Raw genomic sequence first — 27702 nt, 5'->3', positions numbered from 1 at the left:
CCAGGCATGGAGACAGTGCTGGTTCCCACTTCAAGCCAGAGCCCAGGAGGGATGGTGAAGGAGCACGGCATGTAAGGCTCCAGCCTAGGAAATCAACCTTACAACACCGCCGACACAGTGGGGTGAGAAGGGACATGCCGGGGGTCCAGACGTGGACCCGCAGTTCTTCAAACTCATTCCAAAAGGAAAAAATCATATGAGAATGCATGTGTGGATGTATGCCTCCTAAACACAAAGCGATAAACTGGCTGGGTCTGCTCACCAGGGGGTGTATAAGCTCAGAGGGAGGAGCTACACTTTTAAGTGTAGTACTTTGTGTGTCCTCCGGAGGCAGAAGCTAAACACCCATGGTCTGGGTCTCTCAAAGGAACGATAAAGAAAAAGGAGAAGTCACTACCTGCCAGAGATGATCGGCCTCACTCCATCCCCATGATACCAGAGAAAGGGTAATATCACTAGAGAGCTACCTACCTGTACCCAAGTCAATATACTGGCATTCTTTGGGCATTATTACTTTACCTACATATCCGGGGCACTGGTACATGATCTAACCTGAAGCCTCCACTCCATAACCAATAGTAACAAATGATGAGAATATGCCATATAGAAATGATATGCATTTGAAAATTTGTTCATTTTTATAGTAAATTGGCTCCATATGGCACGAGTACACCATTAAAAGCATCACTCCAGCGTTTTGTTTTGTCAGCGTTGGAGTGGTGCTATTAATCTAAGGTCCCTGCCATGATCCAGCGGTCTTATACTCACCCTAAGGCGTCTTCACTTTTTATCAGAGTCACTCCGGTCCCGCGGCGCCAGCTTGTGACTAACTTTTGACTGACCAGAAATCAGAAGATACATCACAAGCTCCCAATACATGTCAAGGCCAGAATGAGGTCCTCATAGGATTGTATTGAGTTGTGACCTCCAGTACACTCCATGAAACACTGGAGCTGCCAGTAGGTCACAAATTGCTAGAGATCGAACGGAGACATGGTAAGAAAATTGAAGATGAAGGGGGGAGTATAATCGCCAGGGCAGGGGACTTACATTTAAAGCACCACTCTAGTGCTGAAATAAAACTAAACCCTGGAGTGGTGCTTATATGTCCACACATGACACTGCTACGTGTACACACAATATGGTAGCACTGGTGAGATACTGTAAAGGTAACCTCACCACTACGTTGATTTCATAAAGTTGTAAGTTAGTTGATGTAGCAGAGCTGTGTGTTTCCACTGATGTAGTAGAGCCGTTTTTCTGATGATGTAGCAGAGTTGTGTACATGTGCTGTGTATTCAACAGTGTGGTGTATAAGTGTGTGCTGGAGAGAGTGTACATAATGTGTGTGCTGTAAAGTTCTACGTCACACTACACCTGCTGCAGAGGAACACTAACAATATATCCATTACCTCCCTATTCTACTTCAGTGAATTACATTTTTTTAGACAGATTCATTTTTAGTGAACAAAATTTGAACTTTTAAAGGGAACCTGTCACCAGATTTGGTGACTATAAGCTGCGGCCACCACCATTGAACTCTTATATACAGCTTTCTAACATGCTATATATAAGAGCCCAGGCCGCTGTGCAGAACATAAACACTTTATAATACTCACCTAACGGGCGGTGCAGTGGAGACTGGTTGGATGGGTGTCTCCATTCTCAGAGTCTGGCGCCTCTTCTTTTGGCCATCATTATCCTCCTTCTCCTGAAGCCAGGGTGCATGACGCGTCCTACGTCATCCACAATAGCCGCCATTGAGGTCCTGTGCAGGGGCACTACAATACTTTGATCTACCCTGCTCAGGGCAGATCAAAGTGTGCTTGCGCAGGACCCCAGTGTCAGCCTGTGTGGATGACGTAGGATGAATCATGTACCCCAGCTTCAGAAGAAGGATAAAGATGGCCAAAAGAGGTGGTGCCGGACCAGAGAACGGAGACACCCATCCAACCAGTCTGCACCGCAATGCCCCTTAGGTGAGTATTATAAAGTGATTTTTACGTTCTACACAGCGACCTGGGCTCTTATATACATCATTCTAGAATACTATATATAAGGGCTCACTAATGGTGGCCGCAGCTTATAGGGGTCAAATTTGGTGACAGGTTCCCTTTAAAACACATTTAGATACAGAAAAAATGCTGTAAAATTAGGCTTACATACAACAGTCACATGTTACATTTCTCACAAAGCCTTTCATCATGTTATGTAATCATCCTTGTTAATCTGTGAAAAAAAGGAGCCAGCACGATCTGAAATTGGCATGCATCATTTAAAAAGTGAAAATTCACAGATTCATTCCAACTGTACTATAATAAAAAAATGATATTTTTAGCAAATAATTGATCAATTTTTTGAGCCACCCCTGCCAACGTCACGGCAAATCTCAATTTTTTTTTTTTTATTGTAGTACAGTTGGAATAAATCTGTGAATTTTCACTTTTTATATGATGCATGCCAATTTCAGATCGTGCTGGCTCCCCTCTCTCTCTGTTTGGTCGTAGTTATGCTACAAATTCTGGTGGCCGGTCACCACCATGCTATGCACGCCTGATTTTGGTTTGCTATGTATTCCTCCTGTTGGTAGCTGTTCAGATTCAGTTACCTCACCCCTTTCCACAGGCAATGTTAATTAAGCACCATCTTGGATCTGGTCCGCCTTTATCAATGGTTGCTGTCTGGCACTGGGAGGGTCAGTTCTGATATAGTCCTGGTATGGTGCAGAGCTTGCTCCACATGCTGGGACCTGGGCTGGTCTCTATCCACAAGTGCCTTTTTTGCAACATAGAAGCGGTTATATACAGGTTACAGGTATGTGTGCTCCATTATGGTTCTGCTTTTAACTTTATCTAGGAGGCCGCATGGCACATGAAATACAGAATGTAGAGTAGGACCCCCCTATTGAGATTTGCCGTGACGTTGGCAGGGGTGGCTCAAAAAATTGATCAATTATTTGCTAAAAATCTCATTTTTTTATTATAGTACAGTTGGAATAAATCTGTGAATTTTCACTTTTTATATGATGCATGCCAATTTCAGATCGTGCTGGCTCCCCTCTCTCCTTGTTAATCTGTGCAGCATAAGGCTGTGTGCGCACGTTGCGTATTTGCATGCAGTTACGCTGCGATCTGCACCGCAGCGTAACTGCATGCGTCCTGCGTCCCCTGCATAATCTATGAAGATTATGCAGGAGATGTGCGCACATGGCGTATTAGAGCGCAGCGCTTCAGCTACTGCCCGAAGCGCGCGTTTTAAGAAGTGATATGTCACTTCTTTCCTGCGCTCTGCATGCAGCCCCCGCTCTGTCTATGGGAGGGGCTGCACTCAGAACGCATGGAATCGGCTTTTTTTTTTTCATTACGGACTCTTTCTGCAGCGATTTGAAGCGCACGTGTGCTGTTCAAATCGCTGCAGAAATTTCTGTAGGGATAAATGCTACGTGCGCACATAGCCTAAAAATGTGAGCCAAACCAGTAAGACCCGTCACAATAAAATTGAACGTTATAACAAATAAGCCTCCTTTGCTCTCACATCTAATGGTTCACCGCAGACTAGGTATGAATTGCTCCATCATCTGGTTGCGAATCAAGGTGGGGGGCGGTAGTCACGATGTGTCAATCCACATACCCCAGATCTTATGGACTTTATGTACAGTATTTCTTTTCAGGTAGACACTTCTTTCTAGTTACAATAAATTATTGATTTTAGTTTTCAATTCTCCAATAGTTTGGGGCAGGGGGTTGAAGCTAACCAGTATAAGCCAGGAGTTTTCTAGCCTTATACAAAACATCCAATAATATACGAGCGGTCTGGACGGTTCCTCCCTTCAACAAACCCAAAATTTTTGGATCCGGTTGCAACATAATATTGTGTACTTTTTTTTTTTATTAGGATCAGGATATCTTCCCAGTACTCACTATATTTGTGCAATCCTATACCATATGAATGAGGCGTGCATAGTCTCGGCCACATCTGGGACACAGGGTATCAGTTCTAACCCCCATATATACTAGAAGTTCTGTATACTCTATAAAGGAGATACATTTGGGACAACCTCTGACCATCAGATAGTGATAGCATAGGCGACTGTTCCAATATATCCGTCCTGATGCCAGACGTGTCTACCTGCCTCCCATATGCATTCCTTCTATGCTGGACCACAAACTCTGATTGAATTTGTTCAAAACTATTTAGAATATTGTTTTGAAGGATCTGGGATATCAGATCTACATCTCTCTCCTCCCACACCTTATAGTATAGGCGTTTTTTTATCTCTGTAAACCTGTATTATGCCAAAGAGGTAAATATTCCGTGCATCCCATGATTCCAAGCAAATGTTTGCCTCTATCCCTGACCTTAAAAATCATGGTCAAGGTTGTCTGCCTCACTTTATTTACTTGCAGGTGTCCCACTTCCATAGATCGCACTGGAGACTACTACCTCATGCCCTCCTTTAACAAACAGCCTCCTGCATCATATAGTCCATCCTTCCCCCATCCCCGAAAATGTTGCATCTGAGACGCAATATAATGAAACCATGGGTTAGGTATGGCTAATCCATCATCAGCCTTTCTTTTTTTTCAAATAAGTTCTATGAATGAAGTATTAATTTTCAAAAATCGGCATATGAATGCAGATCCGGTCATTAGGCAGCAGATACACGACCGGTGGCATCAGCACCATCTTTATTAGCTTAGGTCTACCAATAACCGTCAATGGGAGGCGACACCAGGTGTTACCCTTTATCGTCTCCTCAATCCCTCAGAACTGTAATCCCATGTAGAAGAGTCTATGGTTTATCGATGTAGATTTATGTGGGACAAATCCCGTCAGCTCTCCGTGTACAACTGATTTGAGGTTGTCTATTAGACAATACCTCTGCAAATAGTTTAACGTCTTCTGGTAGGAGAGAGGTAGGACGGTATGATTCCGATATGGAGGGGTACTTTCCAGGGTTTAAAATAAGAACTATTATTGCTTCCCTCATAGATAACCTTGTCTCTCGGCCTCTTCAATCACCATCAGTAATCGAGGCAACATTAAAGGAGCATATTCCTTGAATAATTTTCCTGGTAAGCCATCAAGCCCAGGGGCCTTTTTATTTTGCATCTGGGCTAGTCGTAGTCAGGTATGACGCGGTGTCCACCGCTGTCTATGTGGCAATGCACATACCTGACTACGCCAGTTGCTATACCTTCTGAGGACCCTCTGCACGCACACTGATAAAGGTCTTTGACTGAAACGTCTGTGCTTGTGCTGGTCCTACAAGTTTTTCTCAATAAAAGACCACTACTCACATTTATCTTGAGTGCCAAGTTTCTACATCTACTTGAGACGGTTTTGGACCCTACTTGAGCACCACCCCAGAAATGCCGTGTGTATCAACTCTTCAGGAGGGAAGACGGTGTCTCCGGATCATTGGAACGGGCGCTAAGGGTTTATGCAATTTCCCTTGTTCTGGTCTTTCAAGTGCCAATTTCTCTTACATATAAGCCTCAAACAAAGACCTTCATGGCCTCCCATACTATATGTTTAGCAGCAGAACCATCATTTTTAATAAAACACTCAAGTATATTTGTATGTGGAGAACCCCCTACCAGCCGAAAAAAAGGAATTCAGCCACCAGGGAGTCCCAGTGAGTAAGTGTACAATTCCCATGGCTGACCAATCCCGAACCGGCAAGTGATCACATATACTTCTGGTCAGCTGGTTACCCATGTGTATGTAGGGCAAAATTAGAGGATTATAGCTAGCCAAGTCAATTCAGGATTGGGTACTTGAGTAACAACAATACCGCCTGGTTAAAAGGTTTCTTCTATGACAGAGATCCGCAAAGTCCATTTCATCCAATATTCTGGAAAGTGCAGTAGGCGAAACATACTCCGGAATATTACTGGAGTGCAATTTGTCCCACTGGGGATGCAAATAGATATTAAAGTCCCCAACAAAGTTGGAACCTCAAGGAGAGCATCAATAAAAGTGAGTAAGCATTTCAGTGAATCCCCAGAGTAGGGTAGTGTAGCTATAATATACTCTATATTACTGATGGTACAGAAAATACAAACATTTTGATGGCCATGCTAAACTAATTGTGCCTGCCCTTTTTGGATCGCAGAGGCTACTTATTTTGAGGCCTGGCAAGTACCAGTGTAGGAGACTGGCTGGGAATTCCTGGTTCCGTCGACTGCCATGCTGAACTCATTGTGCCTGCCCTAGTCGGATCGAAGACGTTCCTTAAAAAATATAGACTTGGCTAACATCTGGATCCACCAGGAGAAAGGGATGGATCTGTGCAGTAACCCTCACTCCTCTAGAATATGTCAAGTACATGGAGTGACATGATGGGCTTTCCACTGCCGGTGTATCAGGTCCACTTCATCTTTCACCACGTGTTCCAGAAACACATAACATAGCTGGATGAAATGGCTTTAGATATGTAAAAACTGCATCTTTTAGTCACCTCCTCCCCATCCCCAGCACATTCAAAACTATAAACCACACAGGGCAGAGGCGCACGTAACCCGTACTATGTTTAGCAAAAATCACACAGTAATGAGTACACCAGTCAGAGCATAATAAAACATTACTACCAGTAGCTCGGTAACTGTAACCCATAATTTAGGAACAGGGAGGGTCAGGAAATGCTTCTGGTGAAGGCTTTTTTGTTAGAGTCAATCCAGGATAATGCGGTGGGTGGGGAGTCGAAGAGGATCGTGTTCTCATTATCAGGAACTCTCAGCCTCGCGGGAAACATCATAGAATATGGAATTTTCAAATCCCACAGGCGCTTCTTAATATCTAGAAACTGTGCCCTTTTTGCTGCACCTCAGCTGAGAAATCTGGGAAAATGGCACCTTGCTTCCATCTATTGAGAGTTTTTTAGGATCTCTAGCTCTCTGAAGAATAGAATCTGTCTTTAAAATGCAAGAGCCATGAGGATGGGACGTGGAGGTGCCCAAGGTGGAGGAGGACGGGTAGGGACCCTATACGCCCTCTCAACGGCAAAGAGTGAGGAGAGCGCACCTCTTCTCAAAAACCTTGGGGAACCGTGCTTCAAAGTAATCTGCAGAATTTTAGCCTACTGCTCTCTCAGGGACTCCCACAAGGAGAAGGTAATTTCTGTGGAACATATTTTCCAGGTCATCAACCTTACTGATCTGCAGTGAGATACTATGATACTCGTATGCACTGCCTTTCCAAGATCACGGGTTATTGTAGAAATGTTCTATTCTGCAGAACTTCCTCGTCCCTCCAGCTCTCCCACCCGCTCATTAACTCCTTGCAGTTCCTGCTTAATAAAACAAATGTCCCTTTTTAGTCTCCCCATTTGTTCACTTAGTGTATTAAGGGTGGAATTGCAGACATTTACAGCAGTAAAGACATAACAGAGTGGGCTCAGTCAGTACAAATACAGGATGATGACCGCCATCTTGTTTGTGGCTGCATCAACCATCTTCCCCAGGTTCTGGGCCTGACCTCTCCCCGTTGCGGTTCACTGAAGAGGGAGACTAATCATGTACTAGGCAGGCATACCTTCCCAGTCTAGCTGCAGCTTCAAGAACTATGCTACGGGTGGGGGTGTTGGTCGCAAGTGTCATATTGGATTAGGCCCCTTTGCGGTTGTGCGGATTCCTATCTCAAACAAAATTTCTCACGAAAAATGTAATACAAGGAGAGCTCAAAACTGGTTCACAGACTAAAAACTCCTTAATATAAAAAATATCAATTTTATTAACAAAAGCATTTAAAAACACTTCCACATTATATAGAAATAATTAATTGGTGCCATACAAAGATTCCAACATATATCCCCCTTATTATTCTAGTCCTATGTGTTACCCCAATTAAGGAGCAAGAACAAATGTCAGTAAGGCGCAGTATACAAGTATATCCCTAAACAGTCCAATAGTCAAGGGTCCTACAGTCAAGATCCCTAAAAGCAGCACTTTTTTTACCCTAAATTAGTCGGTTCTGCACTGAGATATAATTCTGTATATACTGCCACTTCCTATATTAGTGAGGAGGCTGTCAACCTTCTACCCCTAATCGACCCGACGCGTTTCCCCTTCAAATAGAAGGTTCTTCAGGGGTCATCAAAAAGTAGTATAGAGAAATACAATTAATTTATACATTATCCTCCAATCATACAGTGAATACAGACATAGTTTTTGTAATCTCCCCAAACAGAGTACATCAAACGAATGATCTTCAGATTGTACAAATGACTATTATAGTCTCCTCTGGTGCTGTCGTATCTTTAGTCTCCAAGAATTGCCAGGTAACACAGAGTTCCACAAAATATTAGCGTGGATATTACTGAACAGAGAATTCCCGTTATAGAAATATTTTACCAATTTTTGTCATAAAACATGCCCATTCATAATTCCCCTTCAGCAAGCTTTTTCCTTTTCAGTGTCCGTGTAGATAAATGGACTAGAGTCCCCTCAGGTTGCAATTGGCATGTCCTGGTCCAAATAAGTTTAAAACTATATACCAGCATGTAGTTGGGGCTCCCTGTGTTGTTCAGAGCGTGCCCAGCCTCTGCAAAATCCACATGGAGACAGCGTTCACGAGTGAACGCTGTCTCCATGTGGATTTTGCAGAGGCTGGGCACGCTCTGAACAACACAGGGAGCCCCAACTACATGCTGGTATATAGTTTTAAACTTATTTGGACCAGGACATGCCAATTGCAACCTGAGGGGACTCTAGTCCATTTATCTACACGGACACTGAAAAGGAAAAAGCTTGCTGAAGGGGAATTATGAATGGGCATGTTTTTAATAGGTGACACCATCATTCACCTTGAAAATACAGCCTTGTCCCGAATGAGATGACAAAAATTGGTAAAATATTTCTATAACGGGAATTCTCTGTTCGGTAATATCCACGCTAATATTTTGTGGAACTCTGTGTTACCTGGCAATTCTTGGAGACTAAAGATACGACAGCACCAGAGGAGACTATAATAGTCATTTGTACAATCTGAAGATCATTCGTTTGATGTACTCTGTTTGGGGAGATTACAAAAACTATGTCTGTATTCACTGTATGATTGGAGGATAATGTATAAATTAATTGTATTTCTCTATACTACTTTTTGATGACCCCTGAAGAACCTTCTATTTGAATGGGAAACGCGTCGGGTCGATTAGGGGTAGAAGGTTGACAGCCTCCTCACTAATATAGGAAGTGGCAGTATATACAGAATTATATCTCAGTGCAGAACCGACTAATTTAGGGTAAAAAAAGTGCTGCTTTTAGGGATCTTGACTGTAGGACCCTTGACTATTGGACTGTTTAGGGATATACTTGTATACTGCGCCTTACTGACATTTGTTCTTGCTCCTTAATTGGGGTAACACATAGGACTAGAATAATAAGGGGGATACATGTTGGAATCTTTGTATGGCACCAATTAATATTTTCTATATAATGTGGAAGTGTTTTTAAATGCTTTTGTTAATAAAATTGATATTTTTTATATTAAGGCGGATTCCTATCTCCCCTTTTGCTGTGAGTTATGTTGGTAAAGAATCCAGATCCTTGGTATCTGCGGAGGTTTGGCAGAGTAACAAGTGCCTTCAGAAGGTCCAGGTACGGGTAGTTCAAGATTTATAAGGATTTCAGAGCGGGAGGTCTCACACTGCAAGTCTACCCACATGCCGCTCAGTCTACGCACCCCACTGCATTAAATTTTGTGAGATTTATCTTTCCGATTAAATACTGTTATCAAATGAATCTACAGATGTATAAATGGAGAATGTGACCCGGAAATTGATGTGATATCACCATTCCCCCATCCCCTTCTCCCCCTCCCCCCCTCTCCCTTGTTTAATACCCATATTATTGTGATTTTTGTTGATAATGTGATAACAATATGATGTATGATGTAACATCTGACATTAATTACTAATAAAAAGTTATGGTTTAAAAAAAAAAATAAAAAAAATTGTGAGATTGACCCTTCACTTCTTTACATCGCCAGAAAAGTTTGTATCAGTAGATAATTTGTTTTCCTATTTTTTGGCTGTCTAAATCTGGGGTGGGTCTTATATTGAGTCCTATGGCTGAAAAATACGGTACATTCTGCATTTCCCCAGACTGGTTGTTTAGCACTTCCTTTAGATTGGCCTTTGGAATGAACTGGAAGCTTCCCTGGACATACGACGAGCAGAAATTTCAAAATGCATGTTTGGAAAACCACAAAGGAATATTGATTGGGTAATATAGAATAACATCAATGCAAATATACCTAACAACATAACTCATTACAGCGTCAAGTGTCTGTGATGTTTACCTAGATTAAATCCAATATTTAAAATGTCATTACAGGAACTGGATCAGACGCCCGTACAGCACACAAGATCAAATGCTAAGGCCTCTTTCACACATCAGTTTTTTGCCATCAGTCGCAATCTGGCGAATTGGGAAAAAAACGGCTCCGGTGCCTGATCCGTTTTTATCTCATAGGCTGATATTACCGCCGGCTTGCAACGTATTGCCTCATGTTTCATCTGTCGTACGACGAATCCGGCTAAAATAGTCTGTGCGGCCGATGGAAGCAACGTCCAAAACAGCGTTTTTTGGGACCGGCGTCCGTCTTTTTTTTACAACGGAAGCCTATGGGAACCAGATCCATCGAATGACAGAATCAGGTGATGGATCCATTTTTTTTTCACTTCTGGTGACAAAAAGTGTTTTCTCTCCCTCTCTCTGACATGTCTCTGTGGGCTTCCACACAGACATGTCAGTAGCTGTTTTTTAATAAATGACAGTGGTGTCAGAGATACATGTCGATCCAGAGGTACAGATATGGGCAAAAACAAAACAAAAAACGAAGAGCGAAAAACTAGGGGCCACCTACCAACTCTGGTCAATGGTTCGCAGGCTATTGCTTTCCTTTGCATCTCAGCAAGCATAGTGAAGGACTTTAATGATTTTCAGGTCTGAGCCAAGAGGTTTCAGAATCAATAGGCTCATCATAAACTGGCGTGGTTTTTTTTGTTAAAAAAGAAAGGTCCTTCAATTTACAGGAAGAGAATAGAGAGCAGCCATGATCCGGTAATACATAAGATCTGTCTGCACCGGGCAGGACATGCCTCTCACCTCCACTCCCGGTCCGGGTGTAAACTGGCAGCTGCTTAGAAAACTCCGACAGGATCTGTCTCTGAACCTCCGGACGCTCCTCCATGTCATATCGCTCCTTCTCCGCATAGGGCAGCAGAAACTTAAAACACAATTACATTTATAGTTCAATACATGCTCATATACAGAAAATATGGATTATACAATAAACTTGTGCCAAAAAAATGAGTGTTTCCCATAGATCCGCATTCACGCCATGCAGTTTTGCTTTCTGTATTTTTCATGTTGCCAGTTACAAAGAATGTACGGTAATAATAATTGGTAAGAGAACCGGACACATTAGGACCTGCTGCAGTTTATTCTCACTTCTCATACTATAAGGCCGGTGTCCCACTTGCGAGTATGTCGCGCGAGTTTTGCGGTACATCACCCGTCACAGACTCACATTCTCCTCACAGAAGCGGGTCGGCTGTATAGAGATGCATGCAACCGACCCGTTCCTGTGATGAGAGTGTGAGTCCGTGCTGGGGGATGCACCGTGAGATACATGCGAGGCAATTGCAAGTGGGACACCGGCCTAAGGGTATGTGCCCACAATCAGGACTCATTGCATCCTGGAGGCAGCGGGTCCTGACCTGCGGGTCTGCGAGTCTCCTCCGCAGGAGACCGCCGCTGCTTGTGCCCACGATCAGGGTTCAGTGCGCTGTGGTCTCTCGCTTGTCTTTTCCCTACGGAGGACACGTGAATCCGCAGCAAACAATTGACATGCTGCGGTCTGGAAAGACGCTCCGCAGGTCAGTATTTGCTGGGGATAAAACAAGCACAGTGGGAACAGGATTTCTAGAAATCCCATCTACTGTTCTTGTATTGTACAACGCAGCTTTTTGAACGCAGCTGAAGTATGCTACATCCAAAACACAGCAAACACTGATCGTGGGGACGCACCCTAACTCATCCTTAGCATTTTCATGTTTTTTCCTTTTTGATTTTGTTTCCTTTTTGTTTAGTTTGACCACTTTCCGTTTGCACAGACGTACCGCACATGCATAGGTAATAATTAGGGATGACCGAATACCTCAAATATTCGGTTTGTGAATATTTGCCGAATACTTCGCCGCGATTCGACTATTCGCAATGTAAAGGCCCGGTCACACACAGAGATAAATCTTTGGCAGATTTGTGGTTGCAGTGAAATCATGGAATCACTGATTGTCCACAATTTCACTGCAACCACAGATCTGCCAAAGATTTATCTCTGTGTGTAAAGTGGCCTTTAGTCTATGGGAAACCCGAATAACAACTATTCGGAACTATTCGGGCTTCCCATAGACTTACATTGTGCATCGAATATTCGCATAGTGGCGACCTATTCGTCGGATATTCGCAAAGCCGAATATTTGAGGTATTCAATCATCCCTAGTAATAATACATTAGTGACACATCGCTCGGGGATAATGGACCTGCAGTTTAGGAGCTGCTTCTTCTAATCCTTCTATTGGATCTTGATGGCCGGATAAGTGTTACTTACAGACAAACTCGTTAAACAACTACGCTGTATTTACTACAGCAATTATATTACAATGTACATCTGCACAATTACATAAGGGCCGGGTCACACATCATTTCATACACAGAAGCGGAAGGCGATTTCTCACACAACTGGCTGAGATTTCCAAAAATCCCCATCACACAAGAACTTAAAAGTTTCACTATGAGAATCCTTACAAATATCACTTGTCATCCTTTTCTGTGACGTTCTCATTTTTCGGGATATGGGGCTGTGTGAGGGCTTTTTTTTTGCACCATGAGCTGACGTTTTTACTGATACAATATTTGGGAAGATATAATGTTTTGATCACCTCTTAATGTAATATTACGGCGACCAAAAAACCCCCGCAGTTCTGGCATTCTCATTTTTTTACCTCTCAATACGCCGTTTACTGATTGGATTAATTTATTTTAGATATTGATAGATCAGACATTTCTGAAACCAGTGATACCACATTTGTGGTTTTTTTTTTTTTAATTGCTTTATTTTTATTGGAGCAAACCTATTTTTTTTTTATTTGTTTTGAAATTTTTAAAACTTTTTACTGTATTTAATAGTCCCCTTACGGTTACTTGAACTTGGGGCTGGCCAATCACTAGTACTGTACAGAGCAGGGCGTCAGCATTGCTCTATATAGCAGAAATCACAGTCTCCTTTTCTGAACGCTGGCCATGTTGACAGACACAGGGGTCTTCAGCTGGCCTTTGGCTGTTATGGCAAACCATCGGCGCCCCGTGTTCATTTCATGAGTGTGCCGATGGGCAGGAGAGATTGACAGTGGGATTTAACTGGTTAACGGACACAGGTGGAACTCTGATCCAAAAGAGGCACATGAGGGCTGATTAAATCAGTTGTCATGTGCCAGGAAAGATGCGGGCTCGGCATCAAAGGCAGAGACACAACATAAAGAAGGGAATTTTGTTTACTTACCGTAAATTCCTTTTCTTCTAGCTCCTATTGGGAGACCCAGACAATTGGGTGTATAGCTTCTGCCTCCGGAGGCCACACAAAGTATTACACTTTAAAAAGTGTAACCCCTCCCCTCTGCCTATACACCCCCCCGTGCATCACGGGCGCCTCAGTTTTGGTGCAAAAGCAGGAAGGAGGAAAACTTATAAATTGGTCTAAGGTAAAGTCAATCCGAAGGATGTTCGGAGAACTGAAAACCATGAACCAAAAGAACAATTCAACATGAACAACATGTGTACACAAAAGAACAAACAGCCCGAAGGGAACAGGGGCGGGTGCTGGGTCTCCCAATAGGAGCTAGAAGAAAAGGAATTTACTGTAAGTAAACAAAATTCCCTTCTTCTTTGTCGCTCCATTGGGAGACCCAGACAATTGGGACGTCCAAAAGCAGTCCCTGGGTGGGTAAAAGAATACCCCGATAAAAAGAGCCGACAACGGCCCCCTCTTACAGGTGAGCAACCGCCGCCTGAAGGACTCGCCTACCTAGACTGGCATCTGCCGAAGCATAGGTATGCACCTGATAGTGTTTCGTGAAAGTGTGCAGACTAGACCAGGTAGCCGCCTGACACACCTGCTGAGCCGTAGCCCGGTGCCTCAATGCCCAAGACGCCCCTACGGCTCTGGTAGAATGGGCTTTCAGCCCTGAAGGAATCGGAAGCCCAGAAGAACGGTAGGCTTCAAAAATCGGTTCCTTGATCCACCGAGCCAAGGTTGACTTGGAAGCCTGCGACCCCTTACGCTGGCCAGCGACAAGGACAAAGAGCGCATCAGAACGGCGCAGTGGCGCCGTGCGAGACACGTAGATCCGGAGAGCTCTCACTAGATCTAACAAATGCAAATCCTTTTCACATTGGTGAATTGGATGAGGGCAAAATGAAGGTAAGGAGATATCCTGATTGAGATGAAAAGGGGACACCACCTTAGGGAGAAAGTCCGGGACCGGACGCAGAACCACCTTATCCTGGTGAAAAACCAGGAAGGGGGCTTTGCATGACAGCGCTGCAAGCTCTGACACTCTTCGGAGTGATGTAACTGCCACTAGAAATGCCACCTTCTGCGAAAGACGTGATAGAGAGACATCCCGCAGCGGCTCAAAAGGTGGTTTCTGAAGAGCCCGTAGAACCCTGTTGAGATCCCAGGGTTCCAGCGGCCACTTGTAAGGTGGGACTATGTGGCAAACTCCCTGCAGGAACGTGTGGACCTGCGGAAGCCTGGCTAGACGCTTTTGAAAAAACACGGAAAGCGCCGATACTTTTCCCTTGAGAGAGCCGAGAGACAAACCCTTGTCCATTCCGGATTGAAGGAAGGAAAGAAAAGTGGGTAAGGCAAACGGCCAGGGGGAAAACCCCTTATCAGAGCACCAGGCTAAGAAGATCCTCCAAGCCCTGTGATAGATCTTGGCGGACGTTGGTTTCCTGGCCTGTCTCATAGTGGCAATGACCTCTTGAGATAACCCTGAGGACGCTAGGAGCCAGGACTCAATGGCCACACAGTCAGGTTGAGGGCCGCAGAATTTAGATGGAAAAATGGCCCTTGAGAAAGCAAGTCTGGTCGGTCTGGGAGCGCCCACGGTTGACCCACCGTGAGGTGCCACAGGTCCGGGTACCACGACCTCCTCGGCCAGTTTGGAGCGACGAGGATGGCGCGGCGGCAGTCGGACCTGATCTTGCGCAACACTCTGGGCAGCATTGCCAGAGGAGGAAATACATACGGCAGTCGAAACTGCGACCAATCCTGAACTAAGGCGTCCGCCGCCAGAGCTCTGTGATCCTGAGACCGTGCCATGAATGCCGGGACTTTGTTGTTGTGCCGAGACGCCATGAGATCGACGTCCGGCGTTCCCCAGCGGCAACAGATCTCTTGAAACACGTCCGGGTGAAGAGACCATTCCCCTGCGTCCATGCCCTGGCGACTGAGAAAGTCTGCTTCCCAGTTTTCTACGCCCGGGATGTGAACCGCGGAGATGGTGGAGGCTGTGGCCTCCGCCCACAGCAGAATCCGCCGAACTTCTTGGAAGGCTTGACGACTGCGAGTGCCGCCCTGGTGGTTGATGTACGCGACCGCCGTGGCGTTGTCCGACTGTATGCGGATCTGCCTGCCCTCCAGCCACCGATGGAACGCCTTTAGGGCTAGATACACTGCCCTTATCTCCAGAACATTGATCTGAAGGGAGGACTCTGTCGGAGTCCAGGTTCCCTGAGCCCTGTGGTGGAGAAAAAACGCTCCCCACCCTGACAGACTCGCGTCCGTCGTGACAACAGCCCAGGATGGGGGCATGAAAGATTTTCCCTTCGACAGAGAAGTGGGAAGAAGCCACCACTGAAGAGAGGTTTTGGCTGCCAGAGAAAGAGAGACGTTCCTGTCTAGGGACGTCGACCTCTTGTCCCATTTGCGGAGAATGTCTCATTGGAGTGGACGCAGATGAAACTGCACAAAGGGAACTGCCTCCATTGCTGCCACCATCTTCCCGAGGAAGTGCATGAGGCGCCTCAAGGGGTGTGACTGGGCCCGAAGGAGAGATTGCACCCCTGTTTGCAGCGAACGCTGTTTGTCCAGCGGTAGCTTGACTATCGCTGAGAGAGTATGAAACTCCATCCCGAGGGAAGTCAGTGATTGGGTCGGAGTCAATTTTGACTTTGGGAAATTGATGATCCACCCGAACCTCTGGAGAGTCTCCAGAGCAACGGTCAGGCTGTGTTGACATGCCACCCGGGAGGGTGCTTTGACTAGGAGATCGTCTAAGTACGGGATCACCGAGTGGCCCTGAGAGTGTAGGACTGCCACAACGGATGCCATGACCTTGGTGAAGAGCCGTGGGGCTGTCGCCAGGCCGAAAGGCAGTGCCACAAACTGAAGGTGTTCGTCCCCAATGGCGAAACGCAGGAAGCGTTGATGCTCTGGTGCGATCGGCACATGGAGATAGGCATCCCTGATGTCGATTGATGCTAGGAAGTCTCCTTGGGACATCGAAGCGATGACAGAGCGGAGGGATTCCATGCGAAACCGCCTGGTTCTCACATGTCTGTTGAGCAATTTGAGGTCCAAAACGGGACGGAATGAACCGTCCTTTTTTGGCACCACGAACAGGTTGGAGTAAAAACCGCGACCACGTTCCTGAAGTGGAACGGGGATCACAACTCCTTCTGTCTTCAGAGTGTCAACCGCCTGAACAAGTGCAACGGTTCGCACGGGGGGCGGAGAAGTTCTGAAGAAACGAATCGGAGGACGAGAGCTGAACTCTATCCTGTAACCGTGAGACAGAATGTCTCTCACCCATCGGTCTTGGACATGTGGCCACCAGGCGTCGCCAAAGCGGGAGAGCCTGCCACCGACCGAGGATGCGGTTTGGGGAGGCCGAAAGTCATGAGGAGGCCGCCTTGGAGACGGTGCCTCCGGCGGTCTTTGGAGGACGTGACTTAGACCGCCATGCAGAAGAGTTCCTCTGGCTCTTCTGTGGCCTGTTGGACGAGGAGGATTGGGATCTGGCTGAGGGCCGAAAGGACCGAAACCTCGCTTGAATTTTTCGTTGCTGAGGTTTCTTTGGTTTGGACTGGGGTAAGGATGAGTCCTTTCCCTTGGATTGCTTAATAATTTCATCCAATTGCTCGCCAAACAATCGGTCGCCAGAAAAAGGCAAACCGGTCAAGAACTTCTTGGAAGCAGAGTCTGCCTTCCATTCGCGTAGCCACATGGCCCTGCGGACTGCCACCGAATTGGCGGATGCTACCGCTGTACGGCTAGCCGAGTCCAGGACAGCATTCATGGCGTAGGATGAAAATACCGACGCCTGAGAAGTCAAAGACGCTACTTGCGGAGCAGAGGTACGGGTGACCGCATTAATCTCAGACAGACAAGCTGAGATAGCCTGGAGTGCCCACACGGCTGCAAAGGCCGGAGCAAAAGATGCGCCTGTGGCTTCATAGATGGATTTCATTAGGAGCTCTATCTGCCTGTCCGTGGCATCCTTGAGCGATGAACCGTCAGCCACTGATACTACGGATCTAGCCGCCAGTCTAGAGACTGGAGGATCCACCTTGGGACATTGAGCCCAACCCTTAACTACGTCAGAGGGGAAGGGGTAACGTGTGTCATTAAGGCGTTTAGTAAAGCGCTTGTCCGGAAAAGCTCTGTGCTTCTGGACAGCATCTCTAAAGTTAGAGTGATCGAAAAAAGCACTTTGTGTACGTTTGGGAAACCTAAACTGGTGTTTCTCCTGCTGTGAGGCCGACTCCTCTACGGGTGGAGTTGGAGGAGAAAGATCTAGCACCTAATTGATGGACGCTATAAGGTCATTTACTATGGCGTCCCCTTCAGGTGTATCAAGATTGAGAGCAACGTCAGGGTCAGAGTCCTGGGCTGCGACCTCCGCCTCATCCTCCAGAGAGTCCTCAGGCTGAGACCCCGAACAGCGTGATGAAGTTGGGGAAGATTCTAAGCGAGCCCGCTTAGCCGGTCTGGGACTGCGGTCCGTGCCGGTGTCCTCCACGTAATAACTAGAGGCCACCCCAGGAGCACGCTTTGTCGCAGACCGAGAGGGGCCTGGGGGCGATCCCGCAGTGCCCGGGGCCTGTGTAAGGGCCGGTCTGGACTGCAAGGCCTCTAGTATCTTAGCAGACCATTTGTCCATAGACTGAGCCATGGATTGTGAAAGTGACTCAGAGAGTTTCTCAGCTAAAACTGCAAACTCTGTCCCTGCCACCTGGACAGGGGAAGCCGGCGGTTCTACCTGAGCCGAGGGTCCCACCAGTGCCCGAGGCTCCGGCTGAGCGAGTGCCACAGGGCCCGAGCATTGCTCACAGTGAGGGTAGATGGAACCTGCAGGTAGCATAGCCGCACAAGAGGTAGAGGTTGCAAAATAACCCTGTGTCTTGGCACCCTTGCTCCTTGTAAACGACATGCTGTTGTCTCCCAGGAGAGTGATCACTGAGGGTATATAGCCAAAAGCTAACAATACAGCCGAACCGGGAAAATGTATACAAATATAATATATATGTATATACAGTTCGGCACCCTAGGGGGACCAGCACCGGGTGACCGGTGTGGCTTACCGACCGCTCAAGCGGTGTGTGGCCACCAGATTCCCTGCCTCGGGTCTCCCAGAGCTGCAGCCAGAAGTCCTCCACCGGCAGAATGTGTCTAAAACATGGCTGCCGGCGTTTACAGGGGAGGAGGGAGCAGTGGGCGTAACTAAAAAAGTGCGGGAATCTGGTGCCCCAGGGTGATTAGTGAGGGGGGAGGAGGACACCTAAGTGTGTGCTCCAGCCCTCACTGTCGGCGTCAGGCCGACCGTCCCGCCCTTACCCCTGACTGGCAGGCCCGGGGGCGGGAGTTTAAGGCACTAGGCCGCAAAAGCCGGGGACTAAATTTAAAACCGCGGCCGGCAAGCAGGCGCGGTAGTCCCGGTCGTCATACCAACACAGCAGCCGCTGCAGCGTCTGAGGCCAAAGTGCTCCATGCACCGTCCCCAAGGGGACACAGAGTACCTGTAGATGCAGGGCCCTGTCCCTGATGATACTCAGTCTCCTGTCCGTCAGAATCCCACAGGGGCTGCGGAGGGAGCCCGGTCCCAGTGCCTGGATGACCGGTTAGGATCCCACTTCTCCCAGAGCCCCTAAGGGATGGGGAAGGAAAACGGCATGTGGCTCCAGCCTTTGTACCCGCAATGGGTACCTCAACCTTAACAACACCGCCGACTCAGTGGGGTGAGAAGGGAGCATGCCGGGAGCCCTGTGGGGGCCCTCTTTTCTTCCATCCGATACAATCAGCAGCTGCTGCTGACTAAAATGGGAGCATGAGTGAATGTGTGCCTCCTTCAACACAAAGCATAAAAACTGAGGAGCCCGTGATGCACGGGGGGGGTGTATAGGCAGAGGGGAGGGGTTACACTTTTTAAAGTGTAATACTTTGTGTGGCCTCCGGAGGCAGAAGCTATACACCCAATTGTCTGGGTCTCCCAATGGAGCGACAAAGAAACGTAATTTTACATCAAATGTCGTGAAGGGGTTAAAGAAACATTCCCATGAAGATTTTTTTTCATTAATTCTGTGTATCTGTGCATGTAGTGTTAGGCTGGACTCACACGAGCGTATGGCATCCGATGCAAGAGCATTGGATGCGATATGCTAATGACCCTCGGCTCACTCTGCTCTGCTGCGAGTGTGAGCCGAGTCATGCGACTGTGACCCGATCTTGCAATCAGGTCACAGCTGTGAAGCTGCGTAGGAGAGGGAGGAGTTAATCCCCCCCAATCTCCTCCATTGTCAGCCTGTGCGTATATCGCACTGCACTGGGATAACATCCGAATGCAGTCCGATGTATCTCTCGCACCCATTCACTTGAATGGGTGCGAGCGATACGGCTCTCGCAGAAAATCGCAGCATGCGAGAATCTGGATGCGAGAAAAGCTCACAAACTACTCTCCCTCACTGACTAATATTGGTCAGAGTGCAATGCGAGATTTTCTCACATTGCACTCGTCCGATTTCAACGCTCGTGTGAGTGTGCCCTTAGTGTGATAATATACTCGCCTACCGCTGCTTTCTCCGGTGCCCAGTACTGTTTGGCTCCTCTTCTCAGTGACGTCACTGCACCTCTGACTCTCCAGCTCACTTTACGCTCTATGCATGAGCCAGAAATCTCTTTTATAATGGAAGTCTATGGAGCCTCATTCTGACACTACATAGATTTGTAATGAAATAGCCACTTCTGGGTCACGCACAGCGCAGTGTGAACCAAAGAGTCTGTAGAGAGGTGCTGTCACCGAGAAGAGAAGCAGAACGGAGAGAGCAGGAGTAGGCGAGTGTAAAGGCTGGTTTACACCAGACAATCTATCGTGCGATAGATCGTCGGGGTCACGGTTTTTGTGACACACATCTGGCATCGCTGGCGATGCCGGCTTGTGTGACACCTCCTAGCGACGCAGTATCACTCACAAATCGTGAGTCGTGTACTGGTCGCTAGGTTCCATAATATCGTTTAATTTAGTTGCTCATCGTTTCCGTGGTAGCACACGCCGCTCCGTGTGACACCCCGGGAACGATGAACAGCAGCTCACCTGCGTCACACGGCCGCCGCCGGCTATGTGAAGGAAGGAGGTGGGCGGGATGTTTACGTCCCGCTCATCTCCGCCCCTCCGCTTCCATTGGCTGGCGGCCGTGTGATGTCGCTGTGACGCCGAACGTCCCTCCCACTCCATGAAGTGGACGTTCGCCGCCCACAGTGTGGCCGCACGAGAGGTAAGTATGTGTGACGGGGGGTTACCGACTTTGTGCGACACGGGCAGCGATTTGCCCGTGACGCAAAAAGGACGGGGGCGGGTACGATCGATTGTGAAATTGCACAATCGGTCATACCGTGTAAAGCAGCCTTAATACACTGACACTACATTACATGAGCAAAATTAATGAAAAAGAAAAATCTTCACGTGAGTGCGTCTTTAAACTTTCAATGTATTCAACTCAACAAATATATTGATGGAGGCAAAAAGAGCAAACTTAGGATTAGGATAGAGTCACATATTTGATAAAAAAAGGGGCTGATGTAAAACATCACAAAGGGTCTCTACAGATGGATCAAGCACTGCGAGCTTGTATAACTTTTCCACTTCTTTCTTGTTATCGCACCTATTCCATCTAATAAAAGCAGTGATTTCCCAATGATGCACAAGTGTGGGATAGACAGATTCCTTTGCATCACCCATAAGAGGCATCTCAGAGCGGGTACATACCTTTTTCGTTGGCTGCTTCGGGAGGGTAAAAATTGCTTTCCAATAAGTCCAAACAAAAAGCAGGAAAACGATGTGGAAGGTAAACAGGTAGACGGCTGCCGGTGAGAAGAACAGACAGCGAGACATATTACAGCAGACTGCAGGTGGAAGGATTATACATGTATCTGTGGGATCATTACAGCTCAAATGTGACCCTGTAATAGGTAGGCACAGGCTGAGAGGCCAGCAGAAGCAATGGGGACTAAAGAGAAAAGACCACACCACATAGCATTACCTCTGCTTCCTTTGACCCCTCTTCACCATCCCCCGGTAAGCTACAATCGGATTTTAAGACGCACCCCACACTTTCTTCCCAAATTTTTGGGAAGAAAAGTGCATATTATAATCTGAAAAATATGTAATATTGGATACATTGCTGAGATCCTGCTATGAAGAGCTGGTGGCTTCACCCACCAAGCCCTGTGCATCACCAGTCCTGTAGTCATTGCTTTGCTTTTTATATATCACAATCTGTATTAAATATAGAAATATTGCAATTCCCCCGGCACTAGCTATTTTTTTTTTCTAAAAAAAAAAAAAAAAAAAAAAAAGACTTGATTGTTTCAGGAAATAACATATGTACATAGAATTCCACAATGGTCACACCCCGACTCCCACTTTTGTATTAAAGTTTCTAATGAACCTGTGGCAAATTTGAAAGGGAGGGGGAGGAAGTGAGCTGTGACATCACCTATTCTGATTGGTGGATCCTGTGTTACCAGCTGTGTATAGAGGCGTTATCTGTCATTGTAATCCTGAGTCTGATGATAGGAAGGAGCTAAAAACTCTGTAGGTATATAAGATATACCAAATCCACAGGGCCCTAAGGATTATCTCTTAGTGGCATCCTTGGGATCCTGTCGATTTGGTATATCTTATACACCTACCTTCACCTACTCCCTCAGATTTACTGATTCCCTGTCTGGGTAATTTTTTAATGGAGTTTTTCCACTGTTATATTCACTTATTGTGTTTTTATAGTATATTAATAAATGTTGTAAGTTTTAGGAATTTTTTTGTTTGTTAACTCATGATTCCTTTATGACTGCAAAGGGCTGCTCCAACTGCCAGAAATTGAGCTTTGAAGTTGTGTTGAGAAGTACTTTGTGGCGTGACGATGCACTTACAGCTTCTCAGTCTCACATTGTACTCCCTACCTATTGACCTGTCACTCAGCCAGGGGATGTTGCCAATAGGTAGGGAGTACTATGTGAGACTGAGAAGCTGTAAGGCTACTTTCACACATCCGGATTTATGCTCTGCGGCACAATACGGCGTTCTGCAGAAAAACCGCAACCGGCTTTTGTAACGCCGGTTGCGTTTTTTTTTTGCATAGACTTACATTAGTGCCAAATTGTGCCGCAGGGGCTTGCGTTCGGTCCGGTTTTTGCCGCATGCGGCAGATTTAGCCGATGCCACGGCCGGATCGAACGTTCCCTGCAACGTTTTTTGCTCCGGCAAAAAACACCGCATTGCGCCGCATCCTGCCGCTGCGGCGCATTTTTCAATGCATACCTATGGAGGCCGGATGCGGCGCGATGCGGAAAAAACCGCATCCGGTCGCCGCATGTGGTTTTTTCCACTGCGCATGCTCAGTAGCATGCCGCAACCGGAAAAAAACGGACGGGCCACATGTAAAAACCTATGCAACGGATGCGGTGTTTTCGCCGCATCCGTTGCATAGTTTTCACAGCCGGATTGAGCCGCAGTGCTCAAACCGGATGTGTGAAAGTAGCCTAAGTGTATCGTCACGCCACAAAGTTCTTCCAGACACAACTTCAACACTCTTATTACTGGCAGATGGAGCAGCCCTTTGGGGTAAAAAGGAATCAATTGGTTTATCTTCGAAAGGGCCATACAACTGATGGAAGGGGGGGGAGGGGGGGGGGTTTCTGACAGGTTCCCTATACGTCTGCATGCAGTGATTTTGGCGAGGGATCACACTGACTCCAATAAGCAGCGCAATGTGCTCATTCTAAAGGCCATGTCTCACTAAGCGACATCGCTAGCGACATCACTGCTGAGTCACGGTTTTGGTGACGCAACAGCGATCTTGCTAGCAATGTCGCTGTGTTTGACATCCAGCAACGTCCTGTCCCCTGCTGTGAGGTCGCCGGTCGTTGCTGAATGTCCTGGACCATTTTCTTCAAAGGCTGGGCAGGACGCATCGCTATATTTGACACTGTGTGACAGGGTCCTGATGACAGCAGAGATCGTTATACAAGTCGCTACTGCGACCTGTATCGTTACTGAGTCGTTGGTAAGGTCTGAGGGGTACTTTGCACGTTGCGACATCGCTACTGCAATATCGTCGGGGTCAAATCGAAAGTGATGTACATCCGGTGCCGGTAACGACGTTGCAACGTGTAAAGCTTAGGAGAGAAGATGAACGAGCGTGAAACAGTCAAAAATCGCTGATCTGTGTCACGTCGTTCAATTTCATGTCGGTGCGTCTGCAGGTATGATGTTGTTTGTCATTCCTGCAGCTCCACACATCGCTGTGTGTGAAGCTGCAGGAGTGACAAACATCTCCTTACCTGCGCCCGCTGTCCACCGGCAATGCGGAAGGAAGGAGGTGGGCGGGAGGTTTACATCCCGCTCATCTCCGCCCCTCCGCTTCTATTGGCCGCCTGCCGTGTGATGTCGCTGTGACGCCGCACGACCCGCCGCCTTAGGAAGGAGGCGGGTCGCCGACCAGAGCGACGTCGCAGGGCAGGTAAGTGCATGTGAAGCTGCCGTAGCAATAATGTTCGCTACGACAGGTATCACAAGATATCGCAGCTGCGACGGGGGCGGGCACTATCGCGCTCGGCATCGCTATCATTGGCTAGCGATGTCGCAGCGTGCAAAGTACCCCTGACTGTGTAACATCTCACCAGCGACCTCCCAGTGACTTACCAGCGATCCTTATCAGGTCGCATTATTTTCGGGATCACTGGTAAGTCGCTAAATGTGACACGCGCTTAATACAGTGTATATGAAAGAATGTATCCTCTAATAGTAGCTCTGATAAAACAAGGAGTCATGGCAGATTGTCAGGATAAGTCAGTGGAACCAGTTCGGGTCACATTCCAGCACTGACGACACTTCCGATACAAGACGAGATCGGATTGGTTTACAGTAAATCTTATAATTATTATCTTATAATCTTATCTTACAATATAGTGGTAAATGTGATTTCGGCCGGTGTGACATGTATCTCCTGACACACAGAGCTCCCAATGTCAGTAAATGAGAGGTGCCACAAATACCAAAAATAATATCACTTCTGGAAAACCCACCCAGGGGGGCAGATGAGATAGAAATGGATACAAGGCTGCAAGATCAGACTATAGACAGGCCTGTTATTAAGTATGTGCGGAGACACATAGATCTGCATGGGAGCTGTATACACAAACTGGGGAGAGGTCTCCATATACTCAGAGCAAAGCGGCTTTATCCTAAATGTGCACGTTCCTCACAGTGTAGGTGGAATCATGCAGGGTGTATCATGGCTGACACTACACATAAGAATACACCTATAAATGCTGCTCACAAAGCAGAAAACCGCATTATGTGGAGTGAGCCCAGAGTCTGCCATTGTCTTACAAGACACCGCACAGCAAGAGGTCATGCATAATAATATAATACTGCCCCGGACACATCCCCACAGAACAAATAAGACCGCTAAACGCGGAAGGACGGCACCAATTATTATGCAATGATACAAATAGGGATTATCTTACCTTTTTCCAAACCATCTTCAACGGTCACTATAAAAAAAAAAAAATAAAAGATATCCATACATTACAGAGAATAAGAAAAGTAAAGCCCCACCCTGAACAGATTACATATAGATACCCAACATTACCGAGGTCATCATGACAACCCCCATCCATATCGCCAGATGGAGGAAGGAGGACTTTAATAATATATGCCGTTTGCACTGTAAAATCTTGTTGATGGATCCCTTTTATTGCCTCATTTCTTTGTGCCTTTAGTGAATGGGAACAGTCCTGTTTACATGAGACGCTGGAACTGTTCCAGATCATGCGCCAGTTGGATCACATCAGAAAAGCCAATAAAAAGGTTTTCTGTATTAAGAAAACCGGAACCCCAGGAGTTGTTTATTCAAAACAAACAAACTGTGCTTTACCCGCCCTCCTTGGGTCCAGTGTCAATCTGCACTGCTGCTTTGGTGTCTGCAGCCAATCAGTGAGCTAAGTGACTACACAAGCAGAGCCACCGAGCTCAGCGATTGGCTACACCGCCGCCAACGTGACATCAGGAGGGGTGGAGACTGCGCGCTGGACCCAGGGAGGGTGAGAAAAGCACAGTTTGTTCACCTGGGCACAAAACTTTCCGACTGTTTCCATTCACAGACCATAAAAATGGCCAGAAACAGAAAACCAATGTATAACACCTGTAGATATACTTATATATAGAGGGCGCTTTTGAAAAATCTAAAGCGCCTATAAACAAGTATAAAACGGCGCCCCCTGTCTGCAATGCAGTGTTTACAGGCACTACTGCGCGGATTCATTCACGAATAAACGTGTCTGTCTGACCCCACTAGTGACCGTGCCCCGGCGGAGCATGCTGTGGGCAGAATCATTCATGACAGCGGGTGAGGAGGGCGCTGCGGTGCCAGGATCTCCTCACAATGTGCAGCCACCATTGTATTCCCGACCATCAGCAGATCTGCCATCCTTATACAGGACATTCCTCTAGAATGGACTGGTGGCCGGAGTGGTAAGGATGGCGATTGTCCTACCCCGATACGTGGCATTCTTTATATTTACACCCTGGTATTTATAAGGGGGAACAGTCACAATCTTTATGTAACGTTATGGAGAAAAATGCCCCAATCTCTCCCCATTACAGACACTCCTCATTCCACGCCCCCTGTGGATCGCATAGCACCAGCCTATGCCAGCACCAGCCTATGCCAGCTCCAGCTGACATCTGTATTGATCAACACAGATCTGTGTCCGCCGATCTAATCCGCCGATGTACGTAGTGAGCGCTCACAGTCGGGGCTGGCGGCGCTGACGCTTCCTCCTCCGGCTGCACAGACTATGGCCATTCCCAAGCACCCAGGGCTTTGTGCCATTGCCGAGCCGCCACTCACCGATGCACAGCTCCCACACGTAGGCGTAGTACGACCACAGCACCACCGAGGAGATAATGACGACCGGCACCCACGACAGCACCCGCTGGCAGCACCGCAGCCCTCTGGACAGGGCCATCCTGCAGCCGGTCTGCATCCTGCTCGATGCGATCGGCGATCGGCAAAGCAAGCCTTCCACATCGACATTCGATTAACGCCAGGGGACGCACATACGTCGGGTTCAGACTGTGCAGCTTGGCGCCCTCTGGCGGATGTCTGTGGTGTCTGCGTGCTCTTGCTGCATGTGTGTAGTATTGTTATGAATGTGATGCGGCTTTTGTGGACCTCTTCGTCCAGGGAGCACGCAGCACTGTCTCCACATCTGCACAGCCATGTCCTGATATCTCTAGACACATTTAGACTATGTGCATGTGTCGCCCAGGGTTATGGGGTACTCGGTCCCGGGCAGTGTATAACCGGGGAATGTCACTTTGGTGTCCGTTGCCCGGTTCCGCGCCCTGGGTGCTTTTTTAAAAGGGAGATATTTACTGGGGATTGTTGAATACAGTTTATACGTGACGCCACTTGCGGTTTGCGGCTATATGGATGGAGTCGCCGCTGCACAGTTTTCACTACTGGGGTTGGTGTTAGTAGCAGCCTGGGTACTAGGCCTTCCGCAAGCAGGGCCAGGCCCCAGAGGATCGGTGAGGGGGACAGATACCAGATTCAAGTTAGTCTGCAGTTAGACGTTAGCTATTAGATATTCATTCATCTATGCTGCACCGTTTTAAAACAAACTGATCATACATAATTTTTATTTTGATCAAGGTGCCTGGTCCACAAGTGCTCAAAATGAATGTCTCAAGGTTTCTATATGAATTTGAAATTCTAAGATATATAATACTATATACAAGCGTAATCAAACGTACTCAATCGTCCATACGTTTAATTTGAAAAGAGGTACCCTGGACCACAAGTACTCAAAATGAACATCTCAATGTCCTGAATAATATTTGCTAAAAAAATTATCAAGTCTATGTGTAGTTCAGAAGTTATTCACGTAAATCTATGTTATATAATGCTATACACGTGTAATCAAATGTACTCAATTGTCCAAACGTTTAATTTGAAAAGAGGTACCCTGGACCACAAGTACTCAAAATGAACATCTCAATGTCCTAAATAATAATTGCTAAAAATATTATCAAGTCTATGTGTAGTTTAGAAGTTATTCACGTAA

At 46.9% G+C, this 27702-nt stretch overlaps 1 protein-coding gene across 1 annotated transcript in view; it reads right to left on the bottom strand.

The window, feature by feature from the left end:
* ZDHHC15 (zDHHC palmitoyltransferase 15) overlaps window positions 1-26643 on the bottom strand; it is a 79971-nt gene extending 53328 nt beyond the window's left edge. The window contains exons 1-4 of the mRNA XM_075323859.1: window positions 26484-26643; window positions 25099-25125; window positions 21335-21429; window positions 11112-11232 (exon numbers count right to left, since the gene is read on the bottom strand). Of these exons, the coding sequence (XP_075179974.1) occupies window positions 11112-11232; window positions 21335-21429; window positions 25099-25125; window positions 26484-26619 (379 nt within the window). The 5' untranslated portion in view covers window positions 26620-26643. The remainder of the gene's footprint in view (window positions 1-11111; window positions 11233-21334; window positions 21430-25098; window positions 25126-26483) is intronic.
* Window positions 26644-27702: the final 1059 nt, after the last annotated feature.

Source organism: Anomaloglossus baeobatrachus, chromosome 9 (genome assembly GCF_048569485.1).
Source record: "Anomaloglossus baeobatrachus isolate aAnoBae1 chromosome 9, aAnoBae1.hap1, whole genome shotgun sequence".
Taxonomy (NCBI): domain Eukaryota; kingdom Metazoa; phylum Chordata; class Amphibia; order Anura; family Aromobatidae; genus Anomaloglossus; species Anomaloglossus baeobatrachus.
This window is presented reverse-complemented; position numbering and strand designations above follow the sequence as displayed.